Below are 21,026 nucleotides of genomic sequence, written 5' to 3' on the forward strand. Positions count from 1 at the left end.
CTTTGTACAATTCCCACAACATAAATAGAATCTGTTACCAGATTAACTGGAGAGTTATGCCATTTTTGCAATGCTGCTAAGCATATTGAGGGCAGTTTATTTTAATATGTCCTGTCTGTCCGCAAGTAAAACATGCTAGGCCACAAGAAGGGCTTCGGCCTTTCATTGCAGGCTTAAGTGCTGCAGCCAAGGCTGCAGCGTGGGCTTGAGCATGTATTTTTGCTTTTTCTACCTCCTGTTGCATAATCGGTACCTGTGTGCAAGCTTCCACCATCTCTGCTAAAGAAGCAGTTTTTCCCAAACCGGCTAATATCTGTTGGCATTGGGTGTTTGCATTCATCATAGCCAAATCTTTCCCCACAGCAGCTTTTGCCTCTGGAGTCACGTTAGGAGAGGCATCTATCGCTTCTTTTAAACGATCCACAAATGTCATATATGATTCCCCAGGATCCCACTCTATTGTAGAATAGGGTGGCACAGGGTTACCTCTATTTGGCAATTCTTTCACTGCCGCCAAGGCAAGCCCTTGCGTTTGCTGCAAAATCCTTGGATGAAGTGCTGCCTGAGTAGCACCATCCGCATATTGCCCACGACCCAGTAACTGGTCCATGCTAGCTAACCGCAACGGATCATCAGCTGGTAAACGAACATTTTCTAATACTGCCAATTCCACTTTCCCCTGCCACTTGTCCAAGAACAGCAAATACCCCGTTGGAGGAAGCAATAACTCCATCAACGCCCTAATATCTGTTTGAGTTAGTACTTGCTCCTTGAAAAATGAATTGATTAGCTGCATCACATGCTTATTATCCGTACCATATTGCATAACTGCACTTTGCAATTGCTTAACCGTTTTCCAATCAAAAGGCGACCACTGCCTTTGTCCTCTGTTATCTATGTGCACTGGCATTGCTGTAATACTACCAGGTAACATGATCCCTTCAATAGTTGCATCTCTGATTACCCCTTGCCAACGTTGCCCTGCATTATAAGAATGATCTCGAGGAATATCTCTACCCTGATGCACAGGGGCAGCACCCAAATTATCATTATTATCACTGCTATACAATTCCCTTGTGTTTCCCTGTGGATCAGTAAGTCGGCGCATATTTGCAAACCGATCTGCTAACCCAGTCTCCAGCCCTTTTCCATATCGCGCTCTCAAATATTCATCTGCTTCTCTTACAGACCACATCCCATCTTCAACACATTGTCTAGCCCATTTTTGTATTCGCTCCCTTTTGATACGGAGCTCCTCCGGAGTGAGGTCTAATTCCACCCCCTCCCTTTCCTGTTTTCCCCGTTTTTCACATTCCCTGCCAATTGCCTCCAGCCCGTCCTTAATTGCATCTGACGCCTTTTTATATGCTATTAACCGCGAAGTTTTACTGTTACCGCCATCTAGTCATTTCATAGCTTCTAGAACTTCTTGCATCTGGCTCTCCTGCCGTGTCAGTAAGTCCTTCAGGCTCCGCACGTGGCTCTCCTCCTGGAACTCAGGGCGATTCTGCGGTGCTCCGTCCTGGTGTTCCATCGGGTCCTCCGGCAAAGGCACGTCGGCTGGATTAACTTGTCCTGGCTTGTTGAAACTTGCCGGTTGCTGCCATTCGTTGTCGGAGCCAGGCAATGGCTCAACGGGCGCAGAGGGTATAATTTGCTCTCCGCCCCAGAACTCCAGATCTGATACAGGACATACCAGCGGTGTTGATTCTTCGGAGTTCTCGGAGGGTGGGCAGCTCGCGGCGGGCGGCTCCGAGGGGACGGCACACAGCTCCGGCTCCTCTGAGACTTCCTGCATTAGCTGCCTGACCTCCCGCCAGGGTCCGGCGAGATCGCAAGCCTCGCGGCTCCCCCTTGTAACCGCTTCCCATAGTTCGGTCCCTATGTCCTCCCATGTACCGGGAGAAAAAAATTCGTCCGTCGAACGAACACAGCCCTTACGCTGGGCGAATTGTAAAAGGCGCTCCACCGCGTCTTTTTCCAAAATTCTTCCTGTTCTTGCAGCCAGCTGCAGAATACTTCTCACTATTATTTTTTCTTCCACGGATGCCGTGTTTCCCATGCCACCTGCTTCTTCGTAGGCCTACTTTCCGCTATGATTGAGTGCCGGGCTGGTGTCGCCCCCAGGTGGCGTCCTCGCGTCTTCACTTCCATCACGTCGGGGTCACCAAAGTGTTGCTTTATCCATGCGAGCCACGGAACCTGACACACCAATATGATGTTCACAGAGTTCGCTTTATTGTCGGACCGGGCTGGCTTTATAGCAAAGCTGCCCTGTCCACGCGCCTTACAACAATGTGATTGGTTGTAACTCGTGTTATACAATAACATGATAGGCTGCATGTGCTGTCCACGCGCTCTGCACGCATGTGTCCGGCGATTGCTCACTCATTATTACATTCTAATGGTGCTCCTTTAGTCTCTTTTGTCTCTGGCTTCACCTCTCAGCCAGGCTGGCGACAACCCCATCCCCCTGGGGCGGGGGGGGGGCTCTGCCACTACAATTATCGTTTCCCAACTCTTGGCCTTCACTTCCTAGGAACAACAGGAGCAACACGGAATTTGATTTCTCTGTCTGCACTCTATTCTTTTCATCACTGGCGGACTCTCTAAATTCCCATTCACCCCTTCAGTAAATACCTCCCACCATTCTTGGCTATTTTTTTTCTATTCTTCCAGTGGCAACTAGAATCCTCAACCGAGCTCTGGTTTCCTGATCTTCTATTCTTAGACATTTCTTACACAATCCCGTTGGTAAGTTCCCTTTGTGGATATGCTTATACCACAGTCCATTTACAACCCCGAGTCAACTTCAATTTCAGTTTGCCCGGTTCTTGAGATACTTTCAAGGTTCTTTCTTCCGTCAGGGGTCCTTTAGCTTGAGAGACGTGTGTCCATCTTTTCTCTGCCCTCCAAACAGCTGGTTCTGTAGTTAACAAAACAAGAAAAAGGCCATGAGGAAAGAAAGGGAAAAGGGAAAAGGGGCGAGATCCTCGTGATCTCCCACTTTTATATGAAGTATTCACGTGAACGGAATGTTATTCACCATTGGTCAGTCGCTCAGTCATCAGTTTTCTCATTGCCCCCCTCGCGAGATGTCCATCCGTGCTTATCAATAAGTTTGCATTCCCTTGCTAGGTTTAACCAAAACATGTGTTGGGTTCTCCAGGAAAATGCAGTTGACATGAAGGCTTTAGCTGACAGGCAAATTCACTAAAAGAGAAACTTGTTTTTAACAAAACCAGGACATAAACGTAGCAATGGAATGAAAACTTATTGATAAGCACGGATGGACATCTCACGAGAGGGGCAACGAGAAACTGATGACCAACTGTGTATAACATTCCATTCACGTGAATACTTCATATAAAAGCGGGAGATCACGAGGATCTCATCCCTTTTCCTTCCCTTTTGCCTTTTTCCTTCCCTTCTGCTTATGGCCGACATTAGGAGAGGACCTTGCTGCTCGTCCCTGCGAACTGAGGCCAGTGAGAGACTGAATCCAGCTCCGGTTGGCTACAGAGTCCAATCCAGGACTTTGGGTGCTGGCTCTGCAGTTGCTGAGACTTTCAAGATTGGTTTTGTATATTTGTATTATTTTCTCTATTCTTATCAGTAGCATTAGTAAAACATCTTTAACTTTTCCAACTCTCTTCTCTCTGTCCTTCTTTCCCTCTCAATCACCTGTGCTGAGTGGGAAGGGGGGAGAGGGAGGGGCAAAAGGGGGAAGTGGGGGGGAGAGGAGGTTGACAACACATCTGCCAGGGTTTGATTGTCACCCCGCAATCTTAACCCTCGACACCAGCCTATCTCCATTTCCCTGCCCACCTCTATGTCCAGGCCTCCTGGGCACTGGTGCCCTCTGCGAGGAAAAAGTGGGTGGCCCTGTGGCATCCCTGGGGATTTTGGGCCATGAAGGCACCCAAGAGTGGCCGTGAGCAGGCGAGCAGGTGCCACCTGCCAGCGATGCCCTGATCACTCAGGACAAGGAGCCTGGACCTTCCTGTGGTCTCAGGGGAGGCGCCCACCGCAGTGGCCCAGGAGGGAGGGGCCGCAGCTTTTGTTGGCTTTTGTTCACTTTTAAGAGAGGCCTTTGGAGGAGTCAGGTGGGAATCAGGAGCTCCCTGCCGCAGGTTCCCTGTACACTGCCTTTTAGGGAGTTTCATTTGCAGACAAATGATTAAACTCCACTGCTTCATCAGATGAAGTGAAAAGATCAAATGCAGAACTTCAGAACATCACTTTGTGGAGCAGCAGTGTCTACATTCATGGCAATCTATCCAAGACAAACTTACACTCAGAGGTGCCCCAACAATATCACTCCTGTTACACAGTTCTAGCACAAATGCCCAAGTATTTAAGGACAAGAAAAGGAATCATTTAGCTGCACAGAACTGTCTTCCAAACATATGGAATGTATTGGTTTGGGTATTTCTTTGAAGCCCCAACTCACAAGTAAGAAACAGCACCAAGTTTAACAATAACGGTTTCTCAGTGGTTTTTGAGAACTTTTCCAAAAACCATTAGGCAAAAAAAAAGCATTGAAAAACAAGAGCTGAGTGATACAATGTGAAAATGGCAAAAACCACACTCCAAACAATTGTTATTGCAAGAAACAGAAATCACACACAAGCTGTACAAACATACACGTTACCGGCTCTGGACAGACAGACGCACACCACGGCAGCACGTTCAGCTGTGCAAACCTTGAACCCACACGATCTAAAAACAATCTGACGTTATCTGTACAACACAAAGTCAGACCGGAAATATTCTGGCGCATTCACAATGAAATACAATGTGTTGCTGGGCACAAACACCAATATTCACATCAGAACTGTGCAAACCATGGCATTACTCGCTTTGGATTTACAACACAGCCTATGTTTTACTGGAAAACACATTATGTTAATGTTTGGAAAGTTAATACAAGGCTACATTGTTTAGAATTCAGTGTAGTGTGTAGGGAAAACAGTGAGAACGTGTGTTTTTCGTGCTGCTTTTGACAGGCTGTGTCTCATCTCGGTGTACTAAATGTGGCTTTTCTTCCGTGTGCACACCGAGTACAGACCCCTGGTTTTGGGATAACAGTTGTATCACCCAGATGGACACCAATCAAAGCCTTGCCCAGCCCAGCTCGCTGGAGCAGCGGGGCGGGTGCCGCTGGGGCTCCAGCCGCACTGCCCTGTTTGTCAGGAGCCCCAGCGGTGCCTCCACCCGGCTGAGCAGTGAGCGGCCCAAAGGCGCAAGGCTAAAATCGAGATATTGTCTTCAATGAATGTAATTGTGATCTGTTTGTATATTTGAGCTTGGCGTGCGGTTTGCGTGTCTGAGCTCAGCCTTTTACTTCGCATGTTTATATTTGGTACCAAAAGAATTTTGTTCGGGGAGATAATTACAAAATGAGAACCGGTTCCATTATTAAAGTGCCACCGCGCTCCCCGTTCAGATGCATCTGTACACATGAGAGTAAATGAGAGGGGGAAGTGATGTGAATGTGAAATTCTGGGTTAGCTGTGTTGCAGTCAGTGTTGTTCTGCGCACAGACTGATCTGGGTCTGAAATTAGTGTAAGAAACTACAAAAGGGAGGAGCTGAGGGATGTAACTATTGCTCAGCTAATTGAAATTGCATATGAAGTTTATAGTCGCAGGAACTAAATGAAGGGAGAAAGAGATTTTAAATCAGACTCTGCCTTTAGGGTTTCCGATTCATAAAATACAACCTGGGGATAAAGTACTAATTAAAACCTGGAAAGAGGAAACTCTGACCCCACGATGGGAAGGACCTTTTCTTGCCTTATTAACTACAGAACCAGCCGTTCGGACTGCAGAGAAAGGGTGGACACATGGCTCTCGAGTTAAAGGACCACGGACGGGAGAAAGAACCTGGGGAGTAACCCAAGGACCAGGGGAATTGAAATTGAAATTGAAATGGACACGGGATTGGTGATGTAACCACTATCAGCACTGTTAATGTGAATGTCCAGTACAAAGAGTGAATCGCCCGTGCACCCAGTGCTGTTTTGCTTGTGCTCTAACGAACACGTGTTCAAGGAATACAGTTAAGGAATTGGATTAAATGTTGTTTATCCATAGAAAAAGCGTAAGCTACGTATTTCAGTTCCTCATTTGCAAAAATGCTGTAACTCTGTGCAGCACGACCCCTCATCTTTATCTCTCTATCTTTCCACCTCTTTCTGGCATTAACAACGCCCAGATCAAACCTCTCAGCACAGACACTGAGAAATGCCTGCGGCCCATGCTCTGTCAGTTCCTTGGAGCTGCTGCTGTTCTGAGATCCCAGGAGGAGAAACTTCTCTTCAGCCAAGTTTAACACGGAACCTGTTCTCAGCAGCCGAGCCTTCTCCTCTGTGCAAGGGCAGCAAACCGCAGGTTTGGAACCCACAGCCCCTCAGTCCCGCTGCAGCCAGCGAGGAGGCGACGAACGAGCGCGGACACCGAGTCCGCCCGCGGGACGCGCCGGTCGCGCTTTGTGCTGCGGGGTCAGCGGTGCGGAGGGCGGGGAGGAGCTCATCTGAGAGCTGAGGCTGACCTGCAGTTCAGGGGGTTTTCCACTCTCTGAGCCACCATGACGGCACGGCTGCCGGAGACTTTGTTATTTTAATAACTGTTCAACTCATTCACATTTCGTATAAAAATTTGGCGGGTCAGGCGAATAATCGGACAGCTCTGTCGGGGTCCTGCCGGCAGCGCCGCTCGGCTCGCCCCTCCCGGTGACGCAATTTCCGGCTACAGGGCTGGGGCGAGCGGAGGCTGCTGAGCGGGTCCGGGGGGGCGAGCGGCGGGTCCGGGGGAGAGAGCGGCGGGTCCGGGGGAGAGAGCGGCGGGTCCGGGGGGGCGAGCGGTGGGTCCGGGGGGGGGAGCGGCGGGTCCGGGGGAGCGAGCGGCGGGTCGGGATGGGGGCGGGAGAGGCGCCCGCGGTCGGGGCGCGCGCACAAGGATCCGTGTGCGAACGGGCCCTTGGAGACCCCGGTCCCGGGAACCCCTGGAGCTGAGCCCACAGCTGCCGGTCTCTTGGTGCTTTGTGCAGGTGACAGCGCAGAGGCCGCCATGAGAAACCTGGGTGTCCCCAGCACGTTCCTGTTGGAGCAGCACGTGGCCTGTGCAGCTTCGTGTGGGCCAAGGGAGGCGGCTGTGTCCGTGTTGGCTCAGGTCGGTGCAGCTGCGCTTGGATTTAGAGCAGTGACCCTGGCTGGCTGGTTGAGCCTTGGGGGTTGTTTATTGCTGAGAATGGCAGGGGTCTGTTCAGCAGGTCTTGAATTGCTGTGCACTTTACCCTGCAAGAAGGGTTCGTTTTCAGTGTTATTCATTCAGCGTAGCTCTCTCCATTGTACGGATAAGTTTTCCCGCTCTCAAAGGTTTCCTCTCCATTTGGTGGTTGAATTTCTCAGCGTCTCTTCTGCCGTTTGTTTTCCTTCTCCTGCAAAGTGGGGTGGGAAGGAGAAGGCAAAAGGCTCCGGTGCTTCCAGGCGGGGACTTGGTTGCTTGTATAACGTATGTCTGGTTCATCTCGAAGTAAACAGAGGAGAGTGGTGTTAGAAATCAATCAGCTGCCTCCTGTTGGAGGGACAAAGTGTGCTGGATTTGAAGGCGTTGGGCAGGACAGGAAGAGCTGCCTTTTTGGGTCAGTGATGGGCGTTGGCATGTATTGTCTGAGCTGGAGCTGATGGCTGTCACTACTTGAGCTCTAGAATTACTCTGAGACCCAGGAATCTCCAGTTCCTTGTGGAGCTTTTCCAGGCTGTGGAAGCCCCTTTCTGTCACAGATTGTAACGCAGCCCTTGGAGAAGGGGGCACTGCTTGAGGTTCCTCAGTTTGGGCATTGGGGAGGCGTCGTTCTTGGGCTCACACTGGGCGTGAGGAGACGTTTTCACGTGAGCTGAAGGCAGCTCTGGGTACCCAAAGCTGTTAACCGGTGTTAACAAACGCTGCTGCTGAGATTTGGGGGTGAAAGTGCCACAAATGTGATTTCCCAGGGAAAACAGAGAGATTTGTCAGTGCCTGGTTGTTCCATGGCACATTGTAGTTAAGCACAGTGGTAATTTTGCATCGATTTTACACAGGATTACTGGCTCTAACAGACTGGTTGCATCAAATAAATGTTGACTTGCTGCACTGGTGGCCTTGTGAACAGCAGATGGCTTCTGGAGGGGGTGACATCTCCTGTGAGCCCAGGAGTGCTGAGCCCATCATACAGGGAACGACCTCCCCTCCCCGAGCAGGGCAGAGGACCCAGGGGTCCGGGCTGCCTGTCTGTGCTCCTCCCCTGCCCCAACACCAAAATACGTTCCTTGGGGGACAGATATGGGCCTGGACTAAGATGGTACATAAGATGTTTTTCCAATAATTGTTATTAAAAACACACTAAAGTCATGTGATGTTTATTTCAGTTACGTTCCCACTCGTTCACAGACCAGGCCCAAGGACATTCACACATGCCATGCACTTGGGGGCGGTTATCCGGCCCGAGATACCATTCTCACGAGTCTGGGCTATAACTTTTTACAGTTATGAGAAACGTACTTCAAAGTAATCTGTCCAAGGCCCTTTATATGTTATTATGTTAGTATTATGTCTTTGACTGTCCAGATGGTCATGTTAGTATTGATCTTCCTTTATCATCCACATGGCTGGAACCGCACATCTTGCTTTTCCACATTTACTTTCCAAGAGGCTGCTGAACTGTGGCAAGGTGTTGCTGTCTGTACGGAGAACATGGTTGTAAAAGTACATCATGGAGATGCTCACACAGCCCAGAGTCAGCCACTGAAGAATATCAAAGCAAACACAGGTATGTCCCTGAAGGGCTGCCAGCTCTGCAGGGGACAGAAATCGGGTCTTGGGAATCTGAGATCCCTCTTCTGCTCCAGTCAGTGAGCAGACTGGTGCTGGAAACCGCTCAACATCCAGGTCGCCCGGGCAGCAGCCACTGAGACTGGAGTTATAAACCCATTGATTCCCCCGCTGTCACACTGCCCCACAGTGCCCAGAGGATGCTGACCAGGGCCCCCAGGATGGGGATGTTTGGGCCAGGGGTGCAGTGAAGGGAACCCCGCGCCCTGCAAAAAGCCAGGGAGAGCTGCGAGGCGGGCGGGGGAGAGGGCAGGGGAGGCCGTGCCCCTGGGGACACAGCTCCATCCCCCAGCTGCTCTGAGCCCCACTCTGGCAGGACTCCCCAGGCTGTCCCGAAGCAGAGCGGCACCCCGGCTGTCCAGCTGCTCCCCTGGGACCCCCCGGCCTCTGGGCTCCAGCCTGTGCCCAGGGCAGCCAGGGAGCCCCAGGCGTGCGGGTGCCCCAGGACCTGCTCCTCCCCGCTGCCCCAGCACTGCCCTTCTCTGTGGGCTCTGCCCGCTGCCAGGGCTGGGGGAGCCCAGGCTTCCAGGCTGCTTTAACTGCCCTGGATCCCCTGATCGGTCACTCTGTGAGGCACCGATCTTGGTGAACGGGCTTCTTGTGCCGTGGGCCCCGGGCAAACAGAGCTTATCAGAGCCGCTGTGGGAGCAAACATCCCTCCTCGTGCCAGGGGAGCTCCGTCCTGCAATGAGCTCCGAGCGGCTGCCTGGGAACAAGCGCCCGCTTCATCACGTCCCTCTGGATGGCCACGTCCTGCTCAGGGACAGCACTGGCCTGGGCCGAGGATGGGGGCATTGAAGGGACACTCGGTGGGGACAAGGGCCTTTGGTGAACTGTGGCCAAGTCCCAGGAAGGGACAGGGCTGGAGCCAGAGCCTTGTTGGGGACAGGGACACTGGGACCCACCATGTGGGATCAGCTCTACAGGGCGGGACCCAGGTTGTCTGGGAGGGCACAGTGACCCCGGACAGGGACAGGTGAGAGCCAGGGCAGGGGATGTTCCCTCTGCTCTGGTCTCAGCTGTGGCTGCAGACTGGACCAGTTGGGGGCTGGCGGTGCAAGGGAAATGGGGTGGGCTGGAGCTGGGCACTCACACCACCCCAGCACTTCCCCCAAGCCCAGCCCTCCTCTCCCAGAGCCCAGGATTCACCAGTGCTCCCCATTGGCAGCGCCACCAGTGACTGAGGATCCCAGTCACCAGCTGTCCACATTGCCCCAGCTGTCCTCCCACCTCCCAGAGTTCCCTAATCCTGGGGTCCCTGGTGCCCCAAGAAGAGGAGTGACTCCCAGCCCCTCATTTATTTAAGGGGCTGGAAAGGGCTCAGAGATAATTGTGCTTAGAGACCCCAGATTTGAGGCTGGTGTCATCTCTAGGGGGGGTTCCATAGGGAAAGACTGGCCTGGGAGTTGAGGGGCACTGGGAGATGGTGGTGCTGGGAGGTGAGAGGCACTGGGAGGTGGGGGGATCAGGCTTTTGGGGTTGTTGCAGGATGGTTTCGAGTTGGAGCAGTGGGTCATCACCATAGGGTGTCTGGCTGTCAGGGACACACTGCTGTCCCCCCTCACCACTGTGGATGCCTGGGCCCTTCCCCGTGCAGCTGCCCCATGCAGGAAGCGGCACTGATGCCAGGGAAGGCAGCTGGATCAGTGCTCAAGGCGGGAGTGACTCTGGGCCAAGGCTGGGTTGCCAGGGCGGGTGTCTCTGCCAAGCTTTGCCCTGGGGGCTGGAGGCGTGGGGAGGGGCAAGGAGTCGTCCTGGGAGGGATAAAGGTGCCCTCACCTTTTCTGGCATCACCCAGGACTCGCTGCACCGCAGAGGAAGATGAAGGTCGCAGTGCTCAGTGTGGCCCTGCTCTTCACCATCCTGCTGTGCACCCCAGAGGATGCGCAGGTGAGGCTCCAGTGAGGGCCCCTACCGGTTTCTTGTCTTGGTGCCCCCACACCCCTCTTCTTTGGGCCTCCCCATTCCATCCTTTAAGACCCCTCAGGTATCTCCTCCTCAGGATCTCCTCTGTGTCCTATAGAGGGTCCCCAAATGCTCTCCCTTTGATGGATGCCAATGCCTTTCTTTCCATCTTTCCACTCCGCCCTTTGCCTTTCACCCTGTCCACTGCGGTAGTGCCCCCAGATCCCCCTCCTTGAACACCCCCTCCCAAACACTTTCCTGATCCCCACGTTTTGTTCCTCTGCTGTCCTCTTCCTCCTGCCCCCACCAACAACCTCACTTGAATTCCCTGTGTCCCCTCCCCTTGAATTCTTTACCCCTCACTTGCATCCCATGCAGTCCTGTCCCTCCAACACCCCCAGCCCGGTCCCTTGGGTTCTGCGAGTTCACAACAGTGCCCTGCCTGTGTGTGACTCCAGGAACAAACCCCACTGGCCCAGTGAGATTCGTCTCAGCTGCCCTCATTGCAAGTGCTCCTGTCTGCTCTGTCACCCTTGCCCATGATGCCGGGCTGTGCTCTCAAAAGTGCCACAGCAATCAGAGAGGTTCTGGGGTCCTTGGGAAAGGCAGACATCCAACCCAGCTTCAAGAAGGGCTCTTTATTAAAATGCAGCCGTTTTTCCGCAAGGAGAGCTGCTCCTCCACCTGGGTCAGCGACGCCAGCAGCACAGGGCCTGCAGGGACCATCGCGATCGTGGCTGCTCCCTTGGACTGCTCAGGATGAGGATGGTCTGAGTAGCGAGGGAGCGGGTGGAGGGTTTACTGTCCTTCTCCAAGGGCTGAAGGGCTGCAACAGAAAGGAGCAGAGCCCAGATGATCTCCCACATCTGCAGAGACCCCCAGGCATCCCTCCTGAGCAAGCTCCCTACTCACCACTGCAGATCTCAGCCAGCTTCTCCTCCTCCCTTCGGTCCCTCAGGGGCCGCGCAGCCAGCCCTGGGCACAGAGTTCCGTCAGACCCCTGTTGCCTCCCCCTCACCAGAGCTGGCCCCAGGGGATAGCCCAGAGCTGACATAGCAGGACCGAGCAAGGCGGCCACCAAGGCCACCCACGTGGGCAGGGCTGGGAGGGGAGGCCAAGGCCCTGCACGGGGCGGCCGGGGCTCTGGCAGCCACAGGGCTGCTCCTTGCGCCTGGGCAGCGGCGGGGACTGGGGTCAGGCTGCCGAAAGAGGGACCCGGGGGCTGTGACTCACCGATGAACCTCACGGCCGCCTCTCGCAAGCTGGCCTGAGCATCCCTCAAGTATGGCAGGCTCTGACTCAAGAATTCTTGAGCCCTGCTCCTGTCCTGCTCCACCTGGAGAGGGCACAAAGGTGTGAGCATGTCATTGTCTGCACCCCACCCCAAGCTGGCTGGACCAGTCCCTCCTCCCAGTAACCCAGGTTCCCCTTTCCCCGCAGGCCTCTCCTGCCCCCCAGCCAGGAGCCCTGTGGGGCTGAGGCTGAGAGACAGACACAGGCAGAGTGGTCCCAGGGGTGCTGAGCGCCCTCCTTCCCGCCAGGCATGGGGCAGAGGGGAGAGCCCTTGGGGGCTCTGTTCTTGAGGACAGGGAACAAGGGTGCAGCTCGGGGCTGCAGCAGGGCGGGCGACCCACATCTGCAGAGCACACAGCCCAGACATGTGGGGCAGCCCTCAGCCAGCCTGGGCCTTAGCTGTTCTCACCAAGCTCTCTCCAGTCCTCCATGTCTGCCGAGTCCGCACCAGGTGTTGGAGCTGTTTCCATTCCAGGAGCTCTGCTGCACCAAGGAGGGCTTCCCTGGCGGCCTGCGGGACAGCAGAAGATGGGACATGGCACCCACCGTCTGCGTAAGGAGACCTGGTGTCCCCCTGTTCTTGGCTTTGTTCCTGGAACACCTGCCCTTTGGGGCCAGCGACTTGCCCTGGCCCAAACATCTGGGGCTCTCTTGTGCACAGCCCTGGGGGACAGAGGGACTGAGGCTCAAAGCTCGAGACCCAGCGCCTGCAGGGACACCTGAGGAGCCCGTAGGGATGCGCCTGTTTAGGCCTCGGTGGCCACGGGCTGCTGCTGAGCCCTGTGGGACCAGGTATGGCAGGTGGTGGAAATGGCCATGGCAGCTTCTCTACTGCTACTCGTGCTGGGTCTGTAGGGACCCTTCCTATGGGCTGGAGGAAGCTGCCAGTTGCCAGCAGCCCTGTCCCCTGGTGCCCAGGCCACCCGTGTGCTGCCAGCACACCCTTCTGTGCCTCAGTGCTCAGCGTGGAGATCTGTACCTTGGCCACGTTGTTGCTCTGGTCGCTCAAACGAAAGAAGAGGGGGAGCAGCGCACGGTGCACGTAGCTCTTCATCCTCTTCTTGTCGTGCGCCATCACGGACTGCACCCGCTCTCGGAAGAGGCGGATGGAGAGCTCTCGCAGCTGGCTGGACTCCTGGGAGGAAGGAAGAAAGGCGGACTTCAATCCCAGCAGCTCTCTGCCCATGGTGAGCAGGGGCAGTATCGGGGCTGACATGAGGGGAGATGCTCCATGGTCAGGTTGTGCAGCAGGGAGCTGTGCTGGGCTGCAAAGCCCAGAAGCCATCCCACGAGAGCCCAGGGGAGCAGAGCCTGCTCCCAGTGCTGCCCACGGGGCTGGGCCGAAGGGCAGCTGGCACTGCAGGCTGCCCACCCGCAGGGCTCAGGCTCCGTCATCAGCCTTACATCGTCAAAGAGGGGCAGGAGCTTTTCCTCCAGCTGCTCGACAGCGGGTCTGGCCTCTTCCCTCTTCAGATGTCCCATCACGCTGCGGAAGAACGCCAGGACTTTCCTTTTCATTTCTGTGTTGCCGTAGTCGAGCAACCCCACAACTTGTGGCAGGAGGGACTGTATTTTTCTTGCCTGTACGAAAAACAGTTTCGTTTTTGTGAAAGGGTCAAAGACCACCCTGGCAAAAAAAGCCGGTCACTGAGCACCAGCCTCCTGTCCAGCTCCGTGGCAGGTGGTGGCACAGGAATCTCTGTGGCAGCCTCCTGGCAGGTGGTGGCCATGGGCACAGCCACGGAGATACAGGAGAGCAGGGCCAGGGCAGGGAGGGAAGAAAAGCAATGACTCCCTGTGCCCTGCTCAGCCGCCCCTTTTCCCACAGGCCCCCGTGGGCAGATGTCTTGGAGAGACTCCGTGCCTGGAAAGCTCCCCAGGCAGCCATCAGGCCCCAGCACAGCAGGGAGGGCATTTGGAGCTGTCAGCCACTGCCTGACCCCCAGCCAAGGCCAAGCCACCGCCTCCCCCAATGCCCCAGCCCCAGCTGCCAACATTGCTCCTCTTGATGCTACCCTGCTCACCATGTCAGCTCTTTCTGACCCACTGATGACGCCTCCGGGAAACGTGGAGTCTATGACCAGGAGTCTTTCACGCAAGTTCTTTAAGATCTTCTTCAGAGGCTGGGGTGTGGAGATCATCATGTCCCACATGTCCAGGGCAGTCCTGCAGGAGAGCGCTCTGTCAGCAGGGCAGCCTGGGCCACAGCAGCGTGTCCGGGCTCAGCGCTGAAGGATGGTTGGATGCCCTGGGCAGCAGCAGAGGCTGAGCTGGTGCTCCTGTGGGGCTGGCAGAGCGTGGGGGGCTCTGGGCTGGCTCGCTCATCTGTGGCTGCTGCGGGCCTGGCTGATCCCCAGCACTGGAAAGCGTGGTGGGATGGAGGGTCCTGCTACTCGGGGGTGTCCTGCAGGATTCCTTGGCTCTGTGCCCCTCTCCCCACAGGGAACAAGCCCTCATGGCTTCTGGGGCCAGTACCTGTCTCCTGGTGGAGCGATCCTCAGCAGCGTTGTGAGCACCTCCCCAGGTCTCCTGTCAGCCATGAGGAGAAGCAGGGACGCCACGCTCTGCCGGGCTGGTGCTGTGCTGATGCTGTCCAGGTTTTTGTGGATGCATCTCATGATCTTTGGCAGCTGGAGGAGACATAGGTCAGGATGGTGCTGCCACTGGAGTGCAGCCACTTCCTCAGCTGCCCCTTCCATCCCTCTCTGCCACCTTTGTGTGGCTTCAGATTCCTGAGACACCAGGGCTTGGGGGGGAGGGATGGAGGGAGGAACAAGGCCTGACAGGGCTGAAGGGCAGGGCAATCCAGCCTGGCAGGGCAATCCAGCCACAGGCCACTTACATCCACCAGCCAGAAGTCAGGGAATTCCATGACCATGTCCAGCAAGTCTGTTGCCCGCTTCTTGTCAAAGATGCTGGCGTCTCTCATCGCCTCGATGAACACAAGGACGATGTCTGTCCTCTCAGAAGTTCTGAGGTGTCTCGCGCAGGACTATGGGAGAAAGGAAAGAAAGGAAGGAAGTGAAGCCAAGTCACACCGAGCGCCCTGATGCTGCTGCTTAGCCAGGCAGTGCCAGCAGCCCTGCAGAGATGCCCGACGGTGCTGGTGGCAGAGCCCGCAGCAAAACTGGCAGCAGGGGCAGCAGTGGCTGCATGGGGAGGATGAGAAGAGAGGCCCGGGGTGAGGGAGGAGGGTTGGACTCATGGGCACAGGGTGCTGGCCCTGCCGTGAACCAGGGCTTGCTGGCGGCCAGCGGGACTGGGGCTGCTGCTGGGATACTGGTGCCAAAGCCCTGAACCCAAGCGTGTGTCCAGGGCTGGCTCTGTGGGCCGTCAGGGCTCTGCAGGCCCGTGCCGGCCACAGCTCCCAAAGCAGCTGCCTGGGCAGCAGCCCCGCATGGGGAGAGCTGCAGGCCGCTCTGGGGTGCAGGGATGGGGAGACGGCCCGGCTGGAGGGTGCCTGGCTCCTTACCGCCAGCGTGGGATGTCTGAATAGCGCAGAGCTCATCTTCTCTATCCTCCCCACAGCCCTCTCCTGCACACATTCTCTCTCAGAGCTGGTGTATGTCAAGAGCATCTGGGAAGAGAGAAGCTGCTGGTGAGCCCTGGGAGCAGCCAGCACTCCAGCAGAAGCAGCACTGCCCAACTCCTGGGCTGGACTCTGTTCTCGAGCAAAGCCTGTAGTGGGGTTCCTGCCCTCGGACCCCTTGCAGGCTTGGGACAAACGCCCCGGGCCAGCCCCATGGCCAGGCAGGAAGGCAGATGCCACCCTCTGTGGCCACTGCGCTGCGGAAGAGCCTGGCGGGCAGCCCCTGGCTCCCCGGGGAGGTGGGCACCCTCCCGGCAGCGCTCTCTGCACGGCATGGGTGGCACTGTCACCTCCAGAGTGAGGAACAGCCCTTGTGAAGCCCACTCTTTGCACACGCCAGACCTGGAAGATATTCTGGAGCAGCTCGCTGACTCTGGAGGCTGAAGAGCCGAGCACCAATGCCTGCAGCATGTTGTCCATGGCTTCCATGGCCTGCAAGAAGACAACGAGTTTTGGCCGTGTTTCCTGCCATCTATTTCACACACGGGGGACTGATCTGAACTCTCAGTGCCAAGAGGCAACTCCTGTGCTGATTTGCTGGGCCTGGGAGAGACTCAGGGGCAAATAATCTGCTACAGGCAGAGCAGCAATTGGCACTGGATGTGGCCAGGACAACTGGCAGCGGACGAAGGCACGAGGGTGTGAAAGCAGAGCTGAGACCAACCCTGCCTTGTATCTCTGGTTATATATCAGCACGGGGTGAACAGGGAGCAGCCAGAGGGACTGTGGGCTCCCGTAGTTCACCAAGCACTTACTTTTAAGAAGAGATAACGGCCCATATCCTGCATTTTCTCTTCTGGAGGAAGCAAGAAGACACTAGAGAAGCAGGCTTGGAGGAGGCTTGCCTCCTTGCCCTCCAGCGCCCTCTCCACCGCGCTGCAGAGAGAGAGGAGCCAGTCACACTTTGGTATTTGGAGCAGTGCCTTGAGATCTTGTACAGGGGTCCGCGGGAGGGATGGGCAGGTACCTCAATTCGGCAATGGCAAGCATGGCGTTCCACCGCACCGCCGTGCGCACTTTGTTTCTGGGCTCCTCTTCCAGCAGCACCTGCAGAACACAGCTGGGATGGGACCTGGCAGCTGCCAGCACCCAGTGCCACCAGCACCCAGCGCCACCAGCACCCAGCGCCACCAGCCCCCGGCCCTGCCCAACGCTGTCCTCACAGGGTGCTGGGGGCATCGCCCCCTTCCCCAGAGACGCCAGGTGTCCCCTCACCTTGATATTCTCTGCCAGATCGTATCTCTGGCAGAAGAGATCTAGGCCCTGTGGGAGGCCGTGGCGCCTGCTTTTGTAGCACAGGTCACAAATGTTCTGAAGAAATGGAATCTTCTGACTCTCCTCCTGGCAGCCAGGGGACAGAGAGACAAACAGGGAGTGTGAGATGGGGACACAGAGCCAGTGGCACCACAGCATGGGGATCCAGTGACAACTGGAGACCTGGGAGCAGCAGCTCTGCCCAGCCAGCTCCCTCCAGCAGCCCCGCAGCAGAGCCCCTGTCAGCAGACGCCGGCTCAGCCGCCCTCCAAACGGCCACGGTTACCTTTTCTGGGCTGCTGACGAAGGACACGATGGACTCCACGCGTCTCCTTTCAAATTGGTAGACAGGTAACCAGCCAGCATCTAATAAAGGAGGAGAGCAGGGAGGGCTGCAGAGAGGGTTTGCAGGCAGGAGAGAGCAGAGGAAGGAGCTCTGCCCCACGTCCATCCCGGTGCCCGCTGCCCCGGCACAGTCTCCCCGTGCGTGTGGGGCTGGAGGGTGCCCAGCAGACGGGCTGAGATGCTGGGGCCAGGCAGGATGGGGAAAGCCCCCAGTGCAGTGGGTGAGGAGCTCGCTTCAGACGGGCAGGAAAGGTCCCCGTCCCGCAGCACGGTGCCTCCTGCCCGCCCAGCTGCCTCTCGCTGCCCGTGCCCTGCAGCAGGAGCTGGGTTCCCTCTGCCCGCAGAAGCTGTGCTGGGGCCGGCTCCCAGCTCGGAGCAGCCCTGGATTTCAGGCAGCATCATGCCCACCAGCCATGGAACCCCCTGCCAGCGTGAGGGGAAGCGTGATCTGGGTGTGGAGCAGAGAGCGATCGCTGGGCCCCACCCCGCCCAGACAATCAGGGCCCCTCACTCACCGATCTGCAGTGGCTGGACCACATCCACCTGGTTGGGCTCTGGTGGAGATCTGACCTCCTGGGGAGCCCCAACCTCCTCCTGCCAGGCCAGCCTAGGCTGGATGGGGGGCCTCTCTGCCATTTTGCAGACAAACGGAAGGACTATGGATGGGGAAGGTGGACGCTTCCTCAAAACTCCTCGGTGCTGCAGCTCTGCCAGAGGCAGCGGTGAAAGGTGTGGGCTGCGCTCGTGTGCTCCTCGTTGGGGAAAGACGTGAGCTGAGCTCAGGAGCTCTTTGCTCCGAGTCTGCCAGGGGCAGCAGAGAGTCTGCCGGGGCAGCTAGAGCTGGGTTGTGGTTGGACTTGATGATCTCAAGTGTCTCTTCCAACCCAAAAACTTCTCTGATTCTCTGACAGACGTGGGCTACGCTCGGGGCTCTCGCTAGCTCCGTGCTCGCACCCTGTCCCGTCACCGTCCTGTCGGACAGTGTGGGCTGGGGACACAGCTGCACTGATCACATGCGGGGCAGTGGGTGTCACCAAGTGAGGTCACAAAGGGCCCCACTGTGACCCTGTGCCTGGGTGGGGAGGGTCAGGATGTCCCCTTGGGAGGCACAGGCCAGCTCAGCCCTGGGCACCTGGCTGCTAAATTTCCATCCCGGTTTCTAAAAGTTCATCACCCATCCCACTCTGAGCAGAGTCTTGAACAGTCTGCTGCACCGCTCCATGTTCCCAGCGGCTGGTGCACGATGGGGGTGTCACAGACACACTCAATGCCACGCTCCTTGCTCCAGGTGTCTATGAGGATGTTGCGGAAAGGATCCCGTTGTCTGGCTCAGTTCTCTCTGGGTTGCCATGTGTGGCAGATGCACTCGACCCCCCAATCACCCCCAGCCAAACCCGCAGCAGTTTGGTCCAGAATGCAGAGGAGGGAAGGGCCTGAGCTGTAACCAGGCCAAGAACTCCTGCCAGGAGACCCACAAGGAAGCAGAATGGCAACTGAACGCCGGGAACTTGTGAGCACAGGGAGTCTCATGCAGACTTTTCCTGCTGTGTGCAATTTGACTACGAATCAACCACTTCACTCCATAAATGCGACAGCCTGGAGGAGCCCGCTTTGAGCTCTCCCAGCTAAATAAGTGAGCTGTGTGGCAAGGGTTTTACTACTCAGAGGTCAAAGGATGAGCCCAATTTAAGTTTAATAGTAATCATTTACCTTAAGTAGATGCACACTAAATATAATCAATTATTTACGGACATAAGGTTGTATGATTTTTAATATACTCTTTGCTTCATGTTACTTGGTAGGCTGGATTTGCTAAAATTTTAAGCTGTAAACTTCTGCTCATATCTACCAAAAGCAACTACAAACTACACTGAACACTTTCAAGATAAGGCCTATATTGCACTTTGCTGAGAAGAAAGGAATTTGCGTCCAGGCAAAACAGCACCTGCAAGGTTATGGACAATAAACGATGTCTACAGCTCAACACAACAAAGCCCACGTGGAATCAGAGAAGTTTGCCACTGGAGCTTTAAGCATGGACCCCAGTGCGAACGGTTTTCAGGGAGGCAAGAATCCTGGCAGTTTGCTCCGTGACCGGGTACAGGCACCTGCAGAGAAGGCCAGCAGCATTTGGCTTGCCGTATTTCCCCCATGGAGTAAATAATAGAGTGAACCTGCCACTGAATTCTTGAAGTTTCACTTGTCTTTAAGAAATCCAAGTGTTGTTCTGCACTGAGCAGAACCCTAAATTACTCCCCAGCGACACCGCATCGCCACAGAACTTGCTGTTCAAGGCCCAGGACAGTGCTGCGGGCGGTGCCGTGGGGCACAGTGCATGTTTCCAGCTATCAAGTGGTGGCTTCCACCATTGTAAGCACAGAGCGCTTGCCGTGGAGGGTTTGTGGCGCTGTGATACAGACACTCCAGTCATCGCCCCCATACCACACAGGCTTTGACCGCTTGTCTTGCTTGATCGTAGCGCATGTTTCACAGTGGTGAATAACCTGAACAGCAGCATCTGTGGTCGAGTCCACCCCTCAACCATGAGCCCGTGTATATGTTGCATCCCTTCCTCGGTGACCTGGGGCATCGTGGGCCCAATGGGCCACCAATAATTCACCTTCATCTTGCCCATGCAAATCTATCTCAGCCACTTTAACCTGGGCAGCTCGATCCCCCTGCTGGTTGTTCGATCGGGTTCTTCACTGGACCGACTCTCGGGCACGTGGGTTCTCCGTGGCAAACTCTCACAGGCAGGTTCTCCAGCGGGCAGCAATATCTCCATGATTCAGCAGCCCAGATGGGTTGGGCTCTGCGCTGCCAGCGGCTCTGCTTCCACTGCTGGAACCAGCGCCACGGGGCATTTCCTACCATGCGTGAGAGAGCAGAGATGGAGCTTCTTCGATGCTGGGCCCTCTTCAGGCCCTGTCAGGATGGTGGGTGCTGGGTCTGGCAGGGCCTCTGCCCCACGGCGGGGGCTGTGGCCCACGGTACAGCAGGGCCACGATGGTTGGACGCGGTCGACGGCGGTGGCGATTAGCCGGATGGCCCCGGCTGCATTCCAGCGGCACGGCCCGGGATCCTGACTGTGTGAGCGGGTGGTGCCACGGAGACGCGGGGTCTGGAACAGGGGGGCGGCTGGGGGGACGGGAGGGACGGGGAGGGTGGCAGAGAGGAAGGGGCCCCGGGGCTGGGCCAGGGCTGCTGGAGCTCGGGGCAGCCTGACGTGCGCCATGTCAGAGCTCGGCCTGGGCGCCCGCGGAGCCGCCTTCTGCTCTCATCACTCCTCACCACCATTGGTTGGGAGGGCTGTCAGTCTCCCGCCCTGAGGTGATACTGCCTGGGATTGGCTGCCTGGGCTGTCACTCTGCCCTGGTTTGGGGCCCACCCTGCCCTGAGGTGATGTTTCCTCTGATTGGCTGTCCAGGATTTCCCCCAGCTCCTCCCAATCAGTGATTGGTCAGGCCACTTGTCAATCATCCGTGTGCTTCACTCCTACCACGCGTGATTGGCACAGCCAGCACAACCCGCCCCTAAACGCTGCCCAGTTCATTCACCTCTTCCTACCTTTCCTGCAGACCTCAAAGCTTGATTGGCTCGTTACATATCAATCACTTGACTTGCCCCGCCTCCTCAAATGTGATTGGCTGTCCTGGGTCCACTGGCTCCCCATAGACTTCTGGGTGGTTGTTGCCAGGCAACGAGCTCCACCTAAAAATGAATCTGTGGGCTCTGAACAGAGGCCGTGGGTGATGAAAGACACGT

General features: G+C 56.1%; 1 protein-coding gene, 1 long non-coding RNA gene and 1 other non-coding gene across 4 annotated transcripts; all 3 read left to right on the plus strand.

Annotated features, from left to right (window-relative positions):
• The first annotated feature begins 3,729 nt into the window (after positions 1–3,729).
• Positions 3,730–8,395, plus strand: LOC139828907 (uncharacterized). The gene is made up of 2 exons (XR_011740969.1): positions 3,730–6,786; positions 7,053–8,395. It is a non-coding gene; the product is annotated as an uncharacterized lncRNA (long non-coding RNA).
• On the plus strand, positions 7,646–7,730 carry LOC136113585 (small nucleolar RNA SNORD45). The gene has a single exon (XR_010653029.1). It is a non-coding gene; the product is annotated as a small nucleolar RNA SNORD45 (small nucleolar RNA).
• Positions 8,396–8,651: 256 nt separating the features above from the next.
• Positions 8,652–14,392, plus strand: LOC136113554 (uncharacterized). 2 transcript variants are annotated; one of them, XM_065858720.2, is made up of 4 exons: positions 8,652–8,813; positions 10,674–10,765; positions 12,549–13,260; positions 13,902–14,392. In XM_065858720.2, the coding sequence occupies exons 1-4, from the start codon at positions 8,738–8,740 to the stop codon at positions 14,303–14,305; spliced, it is 1,284 nt and encodes a 427-aa protein (XP_065714792.2). In that variant the 5' UTR covers positions 8,652–8,737; the 3' UTR covers positions 14,306–14,392. The 2 variants fall into 2 exon arrangements, 1 of the variants encoding a protein (XP_065714792.2); XR_010653011.2 differs by lacking the exons at positions 12,549–13,260; positions 13,902–14,392 and adding an exon at positions 11,239–11,446.
• The last annotated feature ends 6,634 nt before the right edge of the window (positions 14,393–21,026 follow it).

Source organism: Patagioenas fasciata, chromosome 12 (assembly GCF_037038585.1).
Source record: "Patagioenas fasciata isolate bPatFas1 chromosome 12, bPatFas1.hap1, whole genome shotgun sequence".
NCBI classification, from domain to species: Eukaryota; Metazoa; Chordata; class Aves; order Columbiformes; family Columbidae; genus Patagioenas; species Patagioenas fasciata.

Excerpts from the sequence above, each read along its gene's own strand:
- LOC136113554 (XM_065858720.2), top strand. The coding sequence starts at position 8,738 with ATGGTTGTAAAAGTACATCATGGAGATGCTCACACAGCCCAGAGTCAG. Across the intron at positions 8,814-10,673 it reads GAATATCAAAGCAAACACAG|GACTCGCTGCACCGCAGAGG; the intron begins GTATGTCCCTGA and ends GGCATCACCCAG. Across the intron at positions 13,261-13,901 it reads CCAGCAGCTCTCTGCCCATG|GCCCCCGTGGGCAGATGTCT; the intron begins GTGAGCAGGGGC and ends CTTTTCCCACAG.